Genomic DNA, 17,210 nt, shown 5'->3' with positions numbered 1-17,210 from the left:
CATTAGGATATTAAGTAAAGATCATGTTCCATGAGGATATTTTGTAAATTACCTACCGCAAATATCGAAGAAAAAAAAAAATTAGTAGTAGTAGTAATATGCATTGCTAAGGGCTTCATGTGGACAACTTTAAAGGCGATATATTGTTTTGCACCCTCAAATTCCAGGGGCCTATTGCACAAAACTAGGACATGGGATTAAGCCAGGATATCTTGGTGATTATTTTTCTACTTATATACAGTTATCTTTCATTATCGTTATTGTTCTTGGTGTGAGTGTGCCTTCAAGTTACGTTTACACAACAGCGGTGTACTAAATTTTGCATACAGATGACAAGATAGGCCCCAGATTTCCTATCCTCACAAACCACACATCAATGGAAAACTTATTCATTCAGATTTCAAAAAATGTATAAATCTCAATTTCAAAACAATGACCCTTATGACTGGTTTTGTGGTCCCGGGTCACAAATGAAGCAGCACAAATGTGTACAATATTGATAATATGAAATGTTTCTCGAGCATCAAATCATCATATTAGAATGATTTCTAAAGGATCATGTGAGACTGAAGACTGGAGTAATGATGTTGAAAATTCAGCTTTGATCAGATGAAAAAATTATTTTAAAATATATTCAAATAGAAAAAAGTTCATTTAAAATGCAATTAGATTTCACAATATTACTGTTTTACTTTATTTTTAAGTAAATGAACACAGCATTGGTGAGCAGAAGAGAATTCTTTCAAAAACATTTAAATATTTTACCAACCGCAAACCTTTGAAAGGTAGTGTACTTTTTTTCTTTTGTCCTTAATATCACTTAGTTATTAGTGTACAATATAATACTTTATATTTCAAATATTATATTTCTCAAAAATCTGGTAACCCTGTAGAACCAGAACCACTTCCTAAATATAACAGACCATGCATGTGAATTTAATAAAGGTTGCAGTTGTACTGCACAACCGGAATGATCAAGGTGTACAGCATTTTTTCACATACTAATTGACAAGGACTTTCCCATGGTTAAGCAGGCTGTTTCCAAAAGAATTAAAGGATCAGCTGCCTTAGCATGTTTTCTTTTTGTGTTTTTTTATGACGGGCGCTTTGAAGATTTTCCTCTTGCCCTGGTCAACTCTGGATTAACAGACTGAACTCTGAGTAACTCTACAACCATGTCCAGTTCCTTTCCATCCAGCTCATTTCACAGCTCAATAGCAGCGCTGCCGACGGGGGTTGACGGAGCCATAAAACAGGACAATTGACCGTGTTTCTCTTTGTTTTAAAAAATCAAGGTACACCGGCTGTCTCTGCTAGGCAACCAGCTTACTCTTGAGTCAAGGATTTTTGATGGACTTGATGCTGATATTCTTCAGATGTCACGAAGCCCATCAAGATATAGCAGGATTGGGGGGGGGGGTTCTTTCACATAAATAAATATAGGGCCATTCTGTCAAGTCATGGAACAGTTTTCAGCTAAGAAAACCGTATGCGTATTGGTCGTAAATTTACACGACAACAGCATTTTGGGGGCCTGAAAATGTAAACTTTCGAAAACGGGTTTCAGAGTGCAAGTTTTTGAAAACGATACCGTTATTGTCTTTGTTTAGAGCACACCCAAATTTGTACACCCAAAGTGCGCACACTCTGAAAGCCTGTCAAACAGCATGTGAAAGTACTGAATACACACAAGATTCACATAAACACAATCAGTTATATCTCAAGTGAAAGTAAACAGGTAGGAGAAAACCGGCTGCGTTCTGTATATTAGATCCGTGCATGAGGTCTTAAAGTGACAGCAGCCATTAAGCAAACCTGCTGCCATTTTTCATTAACGTTGTTCAAACAACAAAAGAAATGGGGAAATTTGTGCACTGCTCTTCACTGAATAACTCCTGCAGATTTAAGTGTAATTTATTAGTTATATTCATTTATTCATTTGTTTATTCAGTTTCTTATTTGTATGTTAAATACACCTACTGTAAAAAAATAAAAAAAAATAAAAAAAAGGTGCACTGGTTATTTCATATGTATATTTTATTATATTTGTAATGTTCTTATTCATAATAACAATGATAAAATAATAAAGTATTAAAAAGTAGGGATGGGCAAAGATGAAAAGCTTAAATGCTTTGTCATTCTTTATATTATATTTATATATTATATTATTTATGTATATTTTATTATTATATTTTATATTATAATATTATGTTTTTTTTTTTTTTTACTCATTTAGAAATTAGATTGGCTGTACTTCTTAATCACTTGCGAAAGAGTTAAACTGATATTTTTGCCATATCTCCTACCTATAGAGAAAGGCGAAAATGACCAAATTACAGGGGAGGGTAAGACTTTAAATAGATGGCAACATAATTTTTTTTATTTTTAAACAAAAATTGGTAGGTGTATTAGTAAAAAAAAAAAGGCAAAAATTACAAATAAATAAACAAAATAGCATAAGTATTATTTACGTGTGCATTTTTCCTTCATTCCAATGCAATACTTTCAATAATTATAATCTTTCTAGGATTTTCTGCTCTCTTTCTATTTTAGGAAAGGGGTCCTGATATTGGGAGGGGGCCTGAGGCATCAAACAGTGTGAAAACCCCTGATGTCATACGCCAGCCCCTTTTGTTTTTAATGATTAACAGGTTCATACAGCATTAACATCAGAAGTGTAAACATGCAAATGGCTAAAAGCAGAAGACATTAAGCTCAAAGGAGGTGGCATTAAGATCAGAAAATAACTTGACTATTTAAAAACACAAGCCCACTTCTCAGACTGCATTGTTTGAAGCTGATTCAGTTGCCTCCGGGTTCAGGGACTCTTATTAGCAAGTGAATCAATTACCAAGTCAATGGCCTTGTTGAACATCTCCAACACCTTTTTGATGGTTGAAAGTGTGAGCCAAAAGAGGTGAACCTCCTGCGGACAGGGCAGATATGCAGCTGAAAGCTAGCAGCATGAATCCAAAGGCCGGCGAGGTCCCAACAGAAAGGAACCCAATGCAGAGCTCTTTAAGACTTAATGCATTTTAACATGGACGCTTTGATTATATCATCACAAAATATAAACGGTATCATTGTACAGCTCTATATAAAGTTGGATATATTTGATCAGCTTTTATTATAACCACATACATATAGTACACTCACAAAAAGCCCTATAAACTATATGGCAAATCACAACACAGAAAAATAATGTAAAATCTTGATGTAAGCATGCACTAGACAGGCGTGTTTGACTGTCTCACGCAAAATGTGGAGCTCTCATGGAAGGCCATGAGGGACAAACATCATCTTAATTATGATTTCCTTCAGTTTTCAAGGCAAGTAAATAACTTTTAAATGCATACAATTAAATAAACAATTACAACAATAAATTAAATAAGCAATACATTTTGAAATGGTATTTATTTTATTTTTTTAAAGTGCCCCGTGAATTTAGTAGCTTATCAGAAAATCTGAGATCATGTATGCTACCATACTATATTATATGGAAGCTTGTTTCCGTCACTAAAACTTTTAAAAAATATTTGAGATATAAACTTGCATTTGTCAGGGGGAAAAATCTATTTGTTAGATAAAAAGTCGCATGTAATGTTTATTTTAAAACTTTGTCTTGCATAATATCGTCCTCACGCTACGTAGAGTTTAAAGAACAATTGGCCTTTTGGCCTTCCATTCGCTCCAGTATCAAGCATCTTTAGACCTGGTGCTTTCTTCATTCAACTTGTTAAACCCTTTAAACACAAAAGCGCGTTCTGTGTGAACGAGAGTGTTCAAGTCTGAGGTTAAAACTGTGACTGTACTCTTGCAGTGTTCGTGAAATAGTTTTTGTCAGGCGGATAAAGAATCAGTCACGTGATGTTGAGGCACGGACACCTAATCAATGAGCTAAACGCTTCCACTGTACCAGCCCCACAATCTCAAGTGCTGTGACAAAGCTTCAGCACAGGGTGATAAAGTTGCCCCATCCCCCTTAAACTTCCAGCCAAATGGCCAAATGAGCACAAATTCAAAACAGGAAATTTCAACATCTGTCACACTCCTCCCTGCAGGGAGGGAAATGAATTAACACGAAATCACTCTCAAAATATGCATCTCATTATCAACAGGCACTTTCAACAAACAAAACCCGTTAAATGCGTTACATCCCCTTACATTTAAAGGGGAATAATGAAGTAGTTCAAACAGGCACAGGTAACGTTAGTTAACTTACAGATTCAGTTATACAGATGTCTAGATCAAACTTAATCTGCTTCGTACAATGTAACGTTTTTCAATATTAGCAGCAACATGAAAGTCATATTTAACATTTAACATAGTGACATTAGATAAATCCTCTCACATTTTCAGTAACTTAACTTAATGGAACGCAAATTAAATTTCACATATTAATTTCTCATACACTTTATTAATGATAAAATTCAGCAGACTTTGCTTACAATGGAATTTAATATATGCGAGCATATAAGTCAATTTATGTTGGCTCAGAGAGGGAAGAAAATTATATTACAAGTAGGAAATTCTTACCTGCGTATGTAAAAGTAGCGATGAAGATTGATATCGCCAACAGACGAGATTGAGTTGTAATCCTCAGTATATACATCCTTACTGGGAACATTCCTCTAGGGCAGCTGGATTCTGGAATAAAACCTCTCTCTACAAGTGATGATAACTGGGTTTGCGCGTGCGAACAAAGCGCGTTTTCCCAAAAGCGCTCAAGTGTGCAGTGAATGAAACTGTTTATGACGGTTCGTTTGCAAAACAATAACGCGTTTCATCCCGCTCAACCGAAAGGTGTTCGTCGACCGCCGCTGATCCTGTTCAAGTGTCCCAAAAAGTCTCCTAATAGAAAAGTGAGCGAGTAACTCCAACTCCTCATGACGTGGGATGGATGCGTCCCAAGGGAGGGAAGCGAATTTACGAATCCTACTACGACGAAGGCTCAGCTAATGAATATTAATTAGCAAACGACACCCCTCAATCAGCAGACCGACTTGATTTGCTGAATAGCAAACTTTGATTAACTCTTGAATATTAACAAGGTCACGTGTCACGACGCTCCACGAAGGTTTCCAGGCAACGTCAGCGTGAATTTCTAGCCATAGTAGGATTAGTGATTTGGGAATGAGAAGTTTGATCACCTTGAAAAAATACGACACCTACCGGTGAAAACTTGACTAAAGAAGCGTTTTCATTCAGAAAGCAAGTTGACTAAATAAAAATAAAAACTTATTGATGGTTAGTTAAAGCTTTCTATTTCAACATAATGCTGTAATTTTGAAATTTCATTAAATAATCCTTGGAGGAAAAAATACAGCAACATGCATAATAATTATAATAATAATAAGAAGAAGAAGAAGAAGAAGAAGAAGAAGAAGAAGAAGAAGAAGAAGAAGAAGAAGAAGAAGAAGAAGAAATGTTTCTTGCAGCAAATCAGCATATTAGCCCTGCAATATTATAAAACGTTGATATGTAAAATTCAGAGGCCCAAAGAGAGCAAAAAAGGCCAACAAGTGAAACTCTGATGCTTGTTTGTAATGTAAATCATTGAGATCTTTATAACAGTATAGCACGAGTTATAAAGACAAAAAATACAGTATTACATAAAATCATACAAATCAGTTGTCACTCTACAGTATATCTGCTAATAATGTCTTATTATGCTTAGCTTTATGATCAAAGCCCTGTAGTTTTACATATATAATGCAATGCAACACAACGACGATTCAGATATGAACAAATAATACGCCTTCCTCAAAAGCCTCAAAGCCTGATGATCATAATTTGATCACATTTGAACACGATTGTCTGGATTATCAAGTAAAGCGAAGCTGCTTCAGTCCAGTACCTTAGCAATGTCCAAATCAAATTTTATACTATAGCTTTTAGGCTTTAAACTGATTAAGTGATGAAGATTTGGGTATGCTCGCTGACAAATGAGCATTAGCATCACATGTTATGTAATGTATGATGTCATCAGGTTACTTTTTTTTAAGTAACACATTTCTTTTAAATTTACAGCAAAAAAGTGTTACTTTTTTGAACAAGTTACTGCAAACCTGCAATTATTAAATGTTAAACTACACAAATAATTTTTATTTATTTAATCTCACTTTATTAAGCAATCTTTGCTGCTGGCCTTCAATGATCCAATTCAACCATACAAAAATGACTAGTTAAACATCACATTTGTGTTCCATTTTTTAATTATTGCTGTAAGAGTGTTTGCTGCAACTTTCTTTCACATTTCACTTTTCGGGTGAAAGGGCCTTTACATTTGCACCAAAGCTCAATTTCTATTTATTGTAATAATTATGTTCACAACTTGTAATTACTTAAATGAGTATATTGTTTCACTCTTAAATACATTTGAAGACATTGTTAGTTAACTGTGTGATTTGTAGACCGATCAGGCTTAACGTCATGACTAAAGTGTAACAGCTGGGTGTTATGGACGTGGGTGGCCAAGGCTCATTGATGCACGTGGGGAGCGAAGGCTGGCCAAACAGACGAGCTACTGTAGCTCAAATTGCTCAAGAAATGAATGCTGGTTCTAATAGAAAGGTGTCAGAATACACAGTGTATCGTAGTTTGTTGTGTATGGGGCTGCATAGCCGCAGACCAGTCAGGGTGCCCATGCTGACCCCTGTCCACCACTGAAAGTGTCAAAAGTGGGTACGTGAGCATCAGAACTGGACCATGAGCAATGGAAGAAGGTGGACTGGTCTGATGAATCATGTTTTCTTTTACATCGCATGGCTGGTCAGGTGTGTGCATCGCTTACCTGGGGAACACATGGCACCAGGATGCACTATGGGATGTCAAGCCAACAGAGGCAGCAGGTGCTTTGGGAAATATTCTGCTGGGAAACATGCGGTCCTGCCATCCATGAAGATATTACTTTGACATGTACCAACTACCTAAGCATTGTTGCAGACCGTGTACACCCTTTCATGGAAACGGTATTCCCTGGTGGCTGTGGCCTCTTTTAACAGGATAATGCGCCCTGCCTCGAAGCAAAAATGGTTCAGGAATAGTTTGAGGAGCACAAAAACAAGTTTAAGGTGTTGACTTGGCCTCCAAATTCCCCAGATCTCAATCCAATCGAGCATCTGTGGGATGTGCTGAACAAACAAGTCCGATACATAGAGGCCCCACCTCGCAACTTACAGGACCTTTAAGATCTGCTGCTAACATCTTGGTGCCAGATATCACAGCTCACCTTCAGGGGTCTAGTGGAAAAAGGGGGACCAAGACAATATTAGGAAGCTGGTCTTAATGTTATGCCTGATCTGTGTATATGTATTTGGCCAGTCACCTCTGAAAACAGATCACTTAATTGTAATGTAGGCACATGAATTTTCTGTAAAGCTGCTTGAAACGATACGTGTCATAGAAAAGCGCTATACAAATAAATGTAAATTGAATTGAGGTCCACCCCAGGTGAGGAAAACGTAATGCATGAAATTACTTTCCATAAAAAGTAACTACAGTAAGTAATGCAATTAGTTACTTTTTTAGGGAGTAATATTCTAATCCAAGGCATTACTTTTAAAAGCAACATTCCCAACACTTATCACAGGAATAAACTATATAATAAACTATATTAAAATTGAAAAGCTATTTAAAATTGCAATTTTTTAATGCTGCCTTGGTGAGCAGAAGATATTTCTTACAAAAACATAAAAAAAATTACCAACTCAAATGTTTGCATGGTTGTGTATTTATCATTTATGTATATACCTGTATTTTTGGAGATATGATAAAAAACCAATACAACGTGGATACTTTGTATAAAGGCGGAAATGTTTTATTCCTGAATTTTGACAATGACAATCACTGAATCAGTATTATTTGATCATATTTGATATCTGTGCGAGCATTCGATCCATTAAACTTTGCAGATAAAAAACTGAGTCCAAATAAGAATAACTGCATTATTTAACATAAAAATCCTCACAGCTAGAGAAAAAACACAGTTCATATGCAGTGCATGAACATTTTGAAATGTGGTAAAGAAGCAACTCTTTGGTCAAAAGGTAACAAAGGAATGTAAATATTAGTGTATATAAAAAATTACTTTATATATAAATAAAAAAAGTATTCTTTTTATAGAATATTTATTGTTGATTAGTTAAGATTAGTCAAGGTCATTGAACAGATCATAAACAGGTTTGATGGTGCACAGCAACTGCAAACAGTATGAAAAAAACAGCTCTGCATTTATTTCCATGTGAAATTAAGAAAATAATCCACATTATCTGTACACAAAGTACGGAAAAACATAAATATGATTCCCTCGTTGTGTTGTTGAGGTCTTCAGGGTCAAAGGTCATAGAGCCGCCAGGCAGGATGACTCTCACTTTCATGTCACTGCTGATGTCATGTCAATGACACATTTAAAGCTTTGCGGTGTGATGGACGTGTTGATGTGTTAACGAGCGTGTTGTCATTTCAGCAGGTTTACAGCTGCTTCTCGAATGCATTGCGCTGCTTTCTCGATTTCCTCCTGCGTCTGCTCGACGGTGACAACTACTCTAATGCTGAGGACACAACAGATGTTTATTCAGCATTGGAGTCAAGAGATCAATTTCAGATTTAAAAAAAAACTTTTTAAAGAGGTTTAATTGATGAAATCCTTCACAGCTAACCTTGGCGGAGGAAGAAATCGCTCTTCTTTGTCCAGGTATCGAGCCAAAGTGAGCGCGATGTGTCTGTCCAAACTCTACAGAAATGACCAAACAACAGATTATTTTACTTACACCGCATCAGCTATACTTTCTGAAAGTCAACATGAATTCAAAATCTGCCATTTTCAAAACTTTGTTTAATAAATTTTATTGTGCACATTATATTACAAATATAATGATTATATGCTATAATCTAATATAATGATTATATTACAAATATAATGGTTATATGCTATAATCTAATATAATGATAATATTACAAATATAATGATTATATGCTATAATCTAATATAATCTAATATAATGATTATATGCTATAATCTAATATAATCTAATATAATGATTATATGCTATAATCTAATATAATCTAATATAATGATTATATGATATAATCTAATATAATCTAATATAATGATTATATGCTATAATCTAATGTAATCTAATATAACAATGATAGTATAACAAATATAATGTAACAATTTTTTTTAGATGTAATGTAAATGAATATATGAATTTGAATTTATATATAAATTAATGAATTTATATGTGGGTGTGTATGCACCCATCGAAATGTTTCTCTGCCTCCGAAATAATGTTCACTTTTTTTTATATATAGCCAAGAGTTAATTATTATAACAAAATTGACAATTCTAACTCTAAATTGTTCTTGGATGAGCCATGTTCAAATGCCCACGTTGCATTTGAATACATTCTATAATGCTGTTTTGCTTGGCAACAGCCAAAAATGTATTTGAATGTCTTTTATGCTCACGAATACTGCTTTTATTGGATCAAAAATTAGATAAAAACAAAGTATTATTAATATATTATTTAAAATAATACAATCTAAAAGCGCTGTTCTATGTGAATATATTGTAAAGTGTAATTTATTCCTGTGATAAAAGCTGAATTTTCAGCATCATTACTCCAGTCTTCAGTGTCACATGATCCTTTAGAAATCATTCTAATATGATTTGATGAGAAAGAATTTCTGATTATCATCAATGTTGAAAATGTTGCTTCATATTTTTGTGGGAACCCATGATCTTTGAATAGAAACTTTAAAAAAAAGAACAGCATTTATTTGAAATAGAATCTTTTGTAACAATATAAATGTCTTTACTGTGACTTTTGATTAATTGAATGCATCTTTCATCTATGGTCTTACTGACCACAAAACATTTGAATGTTCATTTCGGCATCTAAAGTTGCAAAACGCTTCATATTACAAAAGGAAAATGGGTCATGAAATGCATTTATATGGACTTTTATGAGTTTACAGCAATATTTTTTCACATTATTACACTGGATTGAATACTTTCAACGATATGCTGATGATGACCACACGAAGACGAAAAGACTAATCTTTCAGTGATTTGTTGGTTGAACTTACGTAATCTACGATTGTTCTGAGCAGCTTCAGGTCATTTGCTCTGGATCCTGTACTGTTTTCCAGCTGTAGATGTAGAGCCGGAGCAAAAGACTCTCCCACCACCTTCAGTCCTGGAGTCCTGTAATAAACCCCAATGATATCATCACTCCTGACCCCACAGTCGATGACCAGCCATCACAGTTAAGACTCGAAAGGGGCATTTGTTCAGTTAGAACTTCGAATTCCTGGACATTTGGGATGTCGGTGTGTATTATTATTGTTCACTAGAGCCAATCTATATTTAGCTTTTTCATGGAAAGACAAGCAGCAACCCCCCGCGGTCTTTTAAAGCCAACATGGGAGTGACTTAAACTGCGAATCATCGACTGGCCGCTAGAGACCAGCTCCAAAAGGGAGTCAAATCTGTATCTCCCTCATGTTAAAATGCCCAACTTTACAGCAGAAAAAAACAAACATGTTTACAGCCTGGCTAATTTTGCCCTTCATGACAAACTGTGAGGGGGTGATTTCTTTTTTCAACTCATCGGTTCAAATTATATTAAGCCTTAAAGTTCTGCATAATTAAGGGCGTGGCCACTTGAGTGGCAGGTGGATTGCCAGCATGGTTGAGCTAGACGGGCATGGTTCCAGAAACCAGGCACCTCAGCTCCACCTACGTCCTCCTCTTTGCCTATTTCCATTTATCCAGGAGTGAAGCGCGTTGACGCGCTGCCAAGATGGTGACGGCCCACTTTATTGGCTTCAAAAATGCTCTTCAGAAACCTACAGGTCATAAGACACTACGTCCATATTTTTTTACAGTCTGTGGAAAGAAGTAAGATTGACTTGCCCTTGCAGTGCTTTGTGGACGTGTTTGCACTTCTCCCGCAGAACCCTGAAAATACCTGTGGGAAAAGAAAAAAAACTGCACTCAATTTGAAGGTTTATCAAAAATGCTCTCTACACAAGAAAGTGATGTTAAGTCAATTACTGTCATCATTGAGTGACTTGAATAATAACATACACAGATATTTTAGTTTAAATGTTAAAAGTTTAAATGATAGATGAAGATTGAAGATTAGAATGAAGATTGAAAAATGAAGATTCATTCTAAAAAGATAATATTTAGGGGCCAAGCCCTGAAAGGGCTGTAGCCCCTATTGTATCTGTTAGTTTCCTATATTATTATTATTATTATTATTATTATTCTTCCTCCCTATGGGAGTCAATGGCAGCCCTATGAACCGTAAGTAGGAAAATGATGAAATTTGGCACACTTGTAGAGATAGTAATAAATAATAAATGGACCAAATTTGGAGTCTCTAAGACCAACTCCATAGCGCCACCACCAGTCCAAAAATTCAACATTGAAACTGTTATAACTTTTGAACCCTTTGAGGTAGAAAAATACCACTTAGTACACCTGATTCCTCTCATCATGCTGATCAAATTTAATATCTTACATTAAGACTCCGCCCATTACAGTAATGGCCATTTTAAAAAGTACAGTATTCAGTTTTTTTGCTACTCCTCCTTCAAAATTTGTCTAATTTTGTCCAAACTTGGCAGAGAGAATCTTTGGACTGAGCCGCACAGAAATGACTGAACAGAATTTTGATATTCATCTCTGTTCAAAAGTTATAATGTCATGAACTTAACAAGCTCGACCCAAAATTGGTTCTGAGGCTGTATCTCGGCCAAACTTTGACCAATCGAAACGAAAATTGGTATGCTTCATCAGACCCATGATCTGAGGATCCATGCCAAAGTTGGGAACAGCGCCACCTAGGGGTCATGAGATATGAAAAAAGGCTATTTTTGCCCATAACATCCGAACGGTTTGTCAGAAAATCATAATATTGGTGTCTATGTATTCCCCGCGTCATGCCGAATCTGTGGATACCGGATATGTTAGGATCGGATGAACCACGTGACCGCCATTTTGAATTTTGTCATAAAATGTGATATCTTTTATAATATTTGACATATCTGCACACAATTTGGTATGCATGACCGTCATCATGTCCCGAATGTACATGAGAAGTTTCAGAATAGCGCCACCTAGTGTTCCAGAGATATACAATTTTTTGCTAAAACGTTTATAACTTTTGAAAACATTATCTATATTCTATATAATTTATGTCATTTTGTTCTCTGGGTTTTGCAGATTTCGACGATGTCTCATTTGTCATTTTCCAAACATGTGACTGTGTGCCATATTGAAACAAGTGAAAAACAGTTTTTTCGCTACTCCTCCTTCAAATTTTGTCCAATTTTGTTCAAATTTGGCTCACATTAAATATGGAGTGAGCCGCACAGAAATGACTGAACAGATTTTTGATTTTCGCTACCGTTCTGGAGAAATCCACCTCTGAAGTTGAACTTGCCTGTGTTTGTGTCTTTATGCTAATTAGCTTAGCATTCTAAATGGTTATTTGCAAAAATGTTCTTCCGTTCCAGACATTAATTACTTCTAAGAATGATTTCAACCAATTTTTCACAAAAAAAATATATAATGTTGTTCATTAAATCCAAAAATCTTAATTTTGAGTTAATTTCTAATTTTAACTATGGACCTATGGCATGTCAACGAGCGCATGTCTTCCCTGTGGCGCAATGAGATGAGTGTCAGACACCGGATTGTGAGGTTATGGGTTCGAGTCCCATGGGGGACAGTTTTATAAAATTGTGTGTAATGTTCTCATTTAGTGGCAAAAGCTGCAGTTCTGCCTTCGAAATCTCAAGCCTTTATAAAATTAAACAAACCAAAGTATGAGTGGTCTGCTGTTTAAAGCAACAGGCTAAAGCTTTGAAGATTGATTGGTCAAATTCAATGTGTAGTAAGTTAAGTTAAGTTATGTTGTTTAAGCATGTGAATTGGGCAATGTACAAAAGTTTCCTAAAAATATCCAAAGTCCAAAAAAGCCAAAAACAGCCATAATGGGCTTGGCCCCGCAATTGCTGCTAGCAGCTATATTATTATTATTAGGGGCCAAGCCCTGAAAGGGCTGTAGCCCCTATTGTATCTGTTAGTTTCCTATATTATTATTATTATTATTATTATTATTCTTCCTCCCTATGGGAGTCAATGGCAGCCCTATGAACCGTAAGTAGGAAAATGATGAAATTTGGCACACTTGTAGAGATAGTAATAAATAATAAATGGACCAAATTTGGAGTCTCTAAGACCAACTCCATAGCGCCACCACCAGTCCAAAAATTCAACATTGAAACTGTTATAACTTTTGAACCCTTTGAGGTAGAAAAATGCCACTTAGTACACCTGATTCCTCTCATCATGCTGATCAAATTTAATATCTTACATTAAGACTCCGCCCATTACAGTAATGGCCATTTTAAAAAGTACAGTATTCAGTTTTTTTGCTACTCCTCCTTCAAAATTTGTCTAATTTTGTCCAAACTTGGCAGAGAGAATCTTTGGACTGAGCCGCACAGAAATGACTGAACAGAATTTTGATATTCATCTCTGTTCAAAAGTTATAATGTCATGAACTTAACAAGCTCGACCCAAAATTGGTTCTGAGGCTGTATCTCGGCCAAACTTTGACCAATCGAAACGAAAATTGGTATGCTTCATCAGACCCATGATCTGAGGATCCATGCCAAAGTTGGGAACAGCGCCACCTAGGGGTCATGAGATATGAAAAAAGGCTATTTTTGCCCATAACATCCGAACGGTTTGTCAGAAAATCATAATATTGGTGTCTATGTATTCCCCGCGTCATGCCGAATCTGTGGATACCGGATATGTTAGGATCGGATGAACCACGTGACCGCCATTTTGAATTTTGTCATAAAATGTGATATCTTTTATAATATTTGACATATCTGCACACAATTTGGTATGCATGACCGTCATCATGTCCCGAATGTACATGAGAAGTTTCAGAATAGCGCCACCTAGTGTTCCAGAGATATACAATTTTTTGCTAAAACGTTTATAACTTTTGAAAACATTATCTATATTCTATATAATTTATGTCATTTTGTTCTCTGGGTTTTGCAGATTTCGACGATGTCTCATTTGTCATTTTCCAAACATGTGACTGTGTGCCATATTGAAACAAGTGAAAAACAGTTTTTTCGCTACTCCTCCTTCAAATTTTGTCCAATTTTGTTCAAATTTGGCTCACATTAAATATGGAGTGAGCCGCACAGAAATGACTGAACAGATTTTTGATTTTCGCTACCGTTCTGGAGAAATCCACCTCTGAAGTTGAACTTGCCTGTGTTTGTGTCTTTATGCTAATTAGCTTAGCATTCTAAATGGTTATTTGCAAAAATGTTCTTCCGTTCCAGACATTAATTACTTCTAAGAATGATTTCAACCAATTTTTCACAAAAAAAATATATAATGTTGTTCATTAAATCCAAAAATCTTAATTTTGAGTTAATTTCTAATTTTAACTATGGACCTATGGCATGTCAACGAGCGCATGTCTTCCCTGTGGCGCAATGAGATGAGTGTCAGACACCGGATTGTGAGGTTATGGGTTCGAGTCCCATGGGGGACAGTTTTATAAAATTGTGTGTAATGTTCTCATTTAGTGGCAAAAGCTGCAGTTCTGCCTTCGAAATCTCAAGCCTTTATAAAATTAAACAAACCAAAGTATGAGTGGTCTGCTGTTTAAAGCAACAGGCTAAAGCTTTGAAGATTGATTGGTCAAATTCAATGTGTAGTAAGTTAAGTCAAGTTATGTTGTTTAAGCATGTGAATTGGGCAATGTACAAAAGTTTCCTAAAAATATCCAAAGTCCAAAAAAGCCAAAAACAGCCATAATGGGCTTGGCCCCGCAATTGCTGCTAGTTGTTATTATTATTATTCTTCCTCCCCTATGGGAGTCAATGGCAGCCCTATGAACCGTAAGTAGGAAAATGATGAAATTTGGCACACTTGTAGAGATAGTCATCAATAGTAAATGGACCAAATTTGGAGTCTCTAAGACCAACTCCATAGCGCCACCACCAGTCCAAAAATTAAACATTGAAACTGTTATAACTTTTGAACCCTTTGAGGTAGAAAAATGCCACTTAGTACACCTGATTCCTCTCATCATGCTGATCAAATTTAATATCTTACATTAAGACTCCGCCCATTACAGTAATGGCCATTTTAAAAAGTACAGTATTCAGTTTTTTCGCTACTCCTCCTTCAAAATTTGTCTAATTTTGTCCAAACTTGGCAGAGAGAATATTTGGACTGAGCCGCACAGAAATGACTGAACAGAATTTTTTGGACCCTTGGAAAAAAAAAAAGTTATGATGTCTCGAAGTTAACGAGGTTGACCCAAAATTGGTTCTGAGGCTGTATCTCGGCCAAACTTTGACCAATCAAAACGAAAATTGGTATGCTTCATCAGACCCATAATCTGAGGATCCATGCCAAAGTTGGGAACAGCGCCACCTAGGGGTCATGAGATATGAAAAAAGGCTATTTTTGCCCATAACATCCGAACGGTTTGTCAGAAAATCATTATATTGGTGTCTATGGATTCCTCGTGTCATGCTGAATCTGGTGATATAAGATATGTTAGGATCGGATGAACCACGTGACCGCCATTTTGAATTTTGTCATAAAATGTGATATCTTTTATAATATTTGACATATCTGCACACAATTTGGTATGCATGACCGTCATCATGTCCCGAATGTACATGAGAAGTTTCAGAATAGCGCCACCTAGTGTTCCAGAGATATACGATTTTTTGCTAAAACGTTTATAACTTTTGAAAACATTATCTATATTCTATATAATGTATGTCATTTTGTTCTCTGGGTTTTGCAGATTTCGACGATGTCTCATTTGTCATTTTCCAAACATGTGACTGTGCGCCATATTGAATCAAGTGAAAAACAGTTTTTTCGCTACTCCTCCTTCAAATTTTGTCCAATTTTGTTCAAAATTGGCTCACATTAAATATGGAGTGAGCCGCACAGAAATGACTGAACAGATTTTTGATATTCGCTACCGTTCCGGAGAAATCCACCTCTGAAGTTGAACTTGCCTGTGTTTGTGTCTTTATGCTAATTAGCTTAGCATTCTAAATGGTTATTTGCAAAAATGTTCTTCCGTTCCAGACATTAATTACTTCTAAGAATGATTTCATCCAATTTTTCACAAAAAAATATATAATGTTGTTCATTAAATCCAAAAATCTTAATTTTGAGTTAATTTCTAATTTTAACTATGGACCTATGGCATGTCAATGAACACATGTCTTCCCTGTGGCGCAATGAGATGAGTGTCAGACACCGGATTGTGAGGTTATGGGTTCGAGTCCCATGGGGGACAGCTTTATAAAAATGTGTGTAATGTTGTCATTTAGTGGCAAAAGCTGCAGTTCTGCCTTCGAAATCTCAAGCCTTTATAAAATTAAACAAACCAAAGTATGAGTGGTCTGCTGTTTAAAGCAACAGGCTAAAGCTTTGAAGATTGATTGGTCAAATTCAATGTGTAGTAAGTAAAGTTAAGTTATGTTGTTTAAGCATGTGAATTAGGCAATGTAAAAAAGTTTCCTAATAATATCCAAAGTCCAAAAAAAGCCAAGAAGAGCCATAATGGGCTTGGCCCCGCAATTGCTGCTAGCAGCTATATTTATTATTATTATTATTATTATTATTCTTCCTCCCCACTGGGTTCCTATGGCAGCCCTATGAACCATAAGTAGGAAAATGATGAAAATTAGCACACTTGTAAAGATGCTCATTAAAAATAATTGGACCAAATTTGGAGTATCTACAACCAACTCCATAGCGCCACCACCAGTTCAAAAATACAACATTGAAACTCTTATAACTTTTGAACCCTTTGTAGTAGGAAAATGAAACTTAGTACAATAGAATCCTCTCATTATATTGATCTCAGTCTATGTCTTACATTAAGGCTCCGCCCATTACAGTAACGGCCATTTTGAAAAGTACAGTATTTAGTTTTTCCTCTACTCCTCCTTCAAAGTTTGTCCAATTTTGTTCAAATTTGAATGATATGATCTTTGGACTGATCCAAATAGAAATGACAAAACAGATTTTTTTTATTCATCTTTGTTCAAAAGTTATGATGTTATGAACTTAACAAGGTCGACCCAAATTTGGTTCAGAGGCTGTATCTCGGCCAAAC

The 17,210-nt window shown here is 35.7% G+C and overlaps 2 protein-coding genes across 2 annotated transcripts in view; both read right to left on the bottom strand.

The window, feature by feature from the left end:
• Positions 1 to 4,930, bottom strand: part of ror2 (receptor tyrosine kinase-like orphan receptor 2) — a 110,223-nt gene extending 105,293 nt beyond the window's left edge. The window contains exon 1 of the mRNA XM_067433483.1: positions 4,537 to 4,930. Coding sequence (XP_067289584.1) covers positions 4,537 to 4,627 — 91 coding nt within the window. The 5' untranslated portion in view covers positions 4,628 to 4,930. The remainder of the gene's footprint in view (positions 1 to 4,536) is intronic.
• Positions 4,931 to 7,794: 2,864 nt separating this feature from the next.
• The window catches only part of sptlc1 (serine palmitoyltransferase, long chain base subunit 1), a 31,981-nt gene continuing 22,565 nt past the window's right edge, over positions 7,795 to 17,210 (bottom strand). The window contains exons 12-15 of the mRNA XM_067432742.1: positions 10,922 to 10,976; positions 10,093 to 10,210; positions 8,661 to 8,734; positions 7,795 to 8,552 (exon numbers count right to left, since the gene is read on the bottom strand). Of these exons, the coding sequence (XP_067288843.1) occupies positions 8,459 to 8,552; positions 8,661 to 8,734; positions 10,093 to 10,210; positions 10,922 to 10,976 (341 nt within the window). The 3' untranslated portion in view covers positions 7,795 to 8,458. The remainder of the gene's footprint in view (positions 8,553 to 8,660; positions 8,735 to 10,092; positions 10,211 to 10,921; positions 10,977 to 17,210) is intronic.

This window comes from Pseudorasbora parva, chromosome 23, assembly GCF_024679245.1.
Source record: "Pseudorasbora parva isolate DD20220531a chromosome 23, ASM2467924v1, whole genome shotgun sequence".
Taxonomy (NCBI): domain Eukaryota; kingdom Metazoa; phylum Chordata; class Actinopteri; order Cypriniformes; family Gobionidae; genus Pseudorasbora; species Pseudorasbora parva.
Note: the sequence above shows the minus strand (reverse complement) of the source record. Positions and strands in the feature narration are given on the sequence as shown.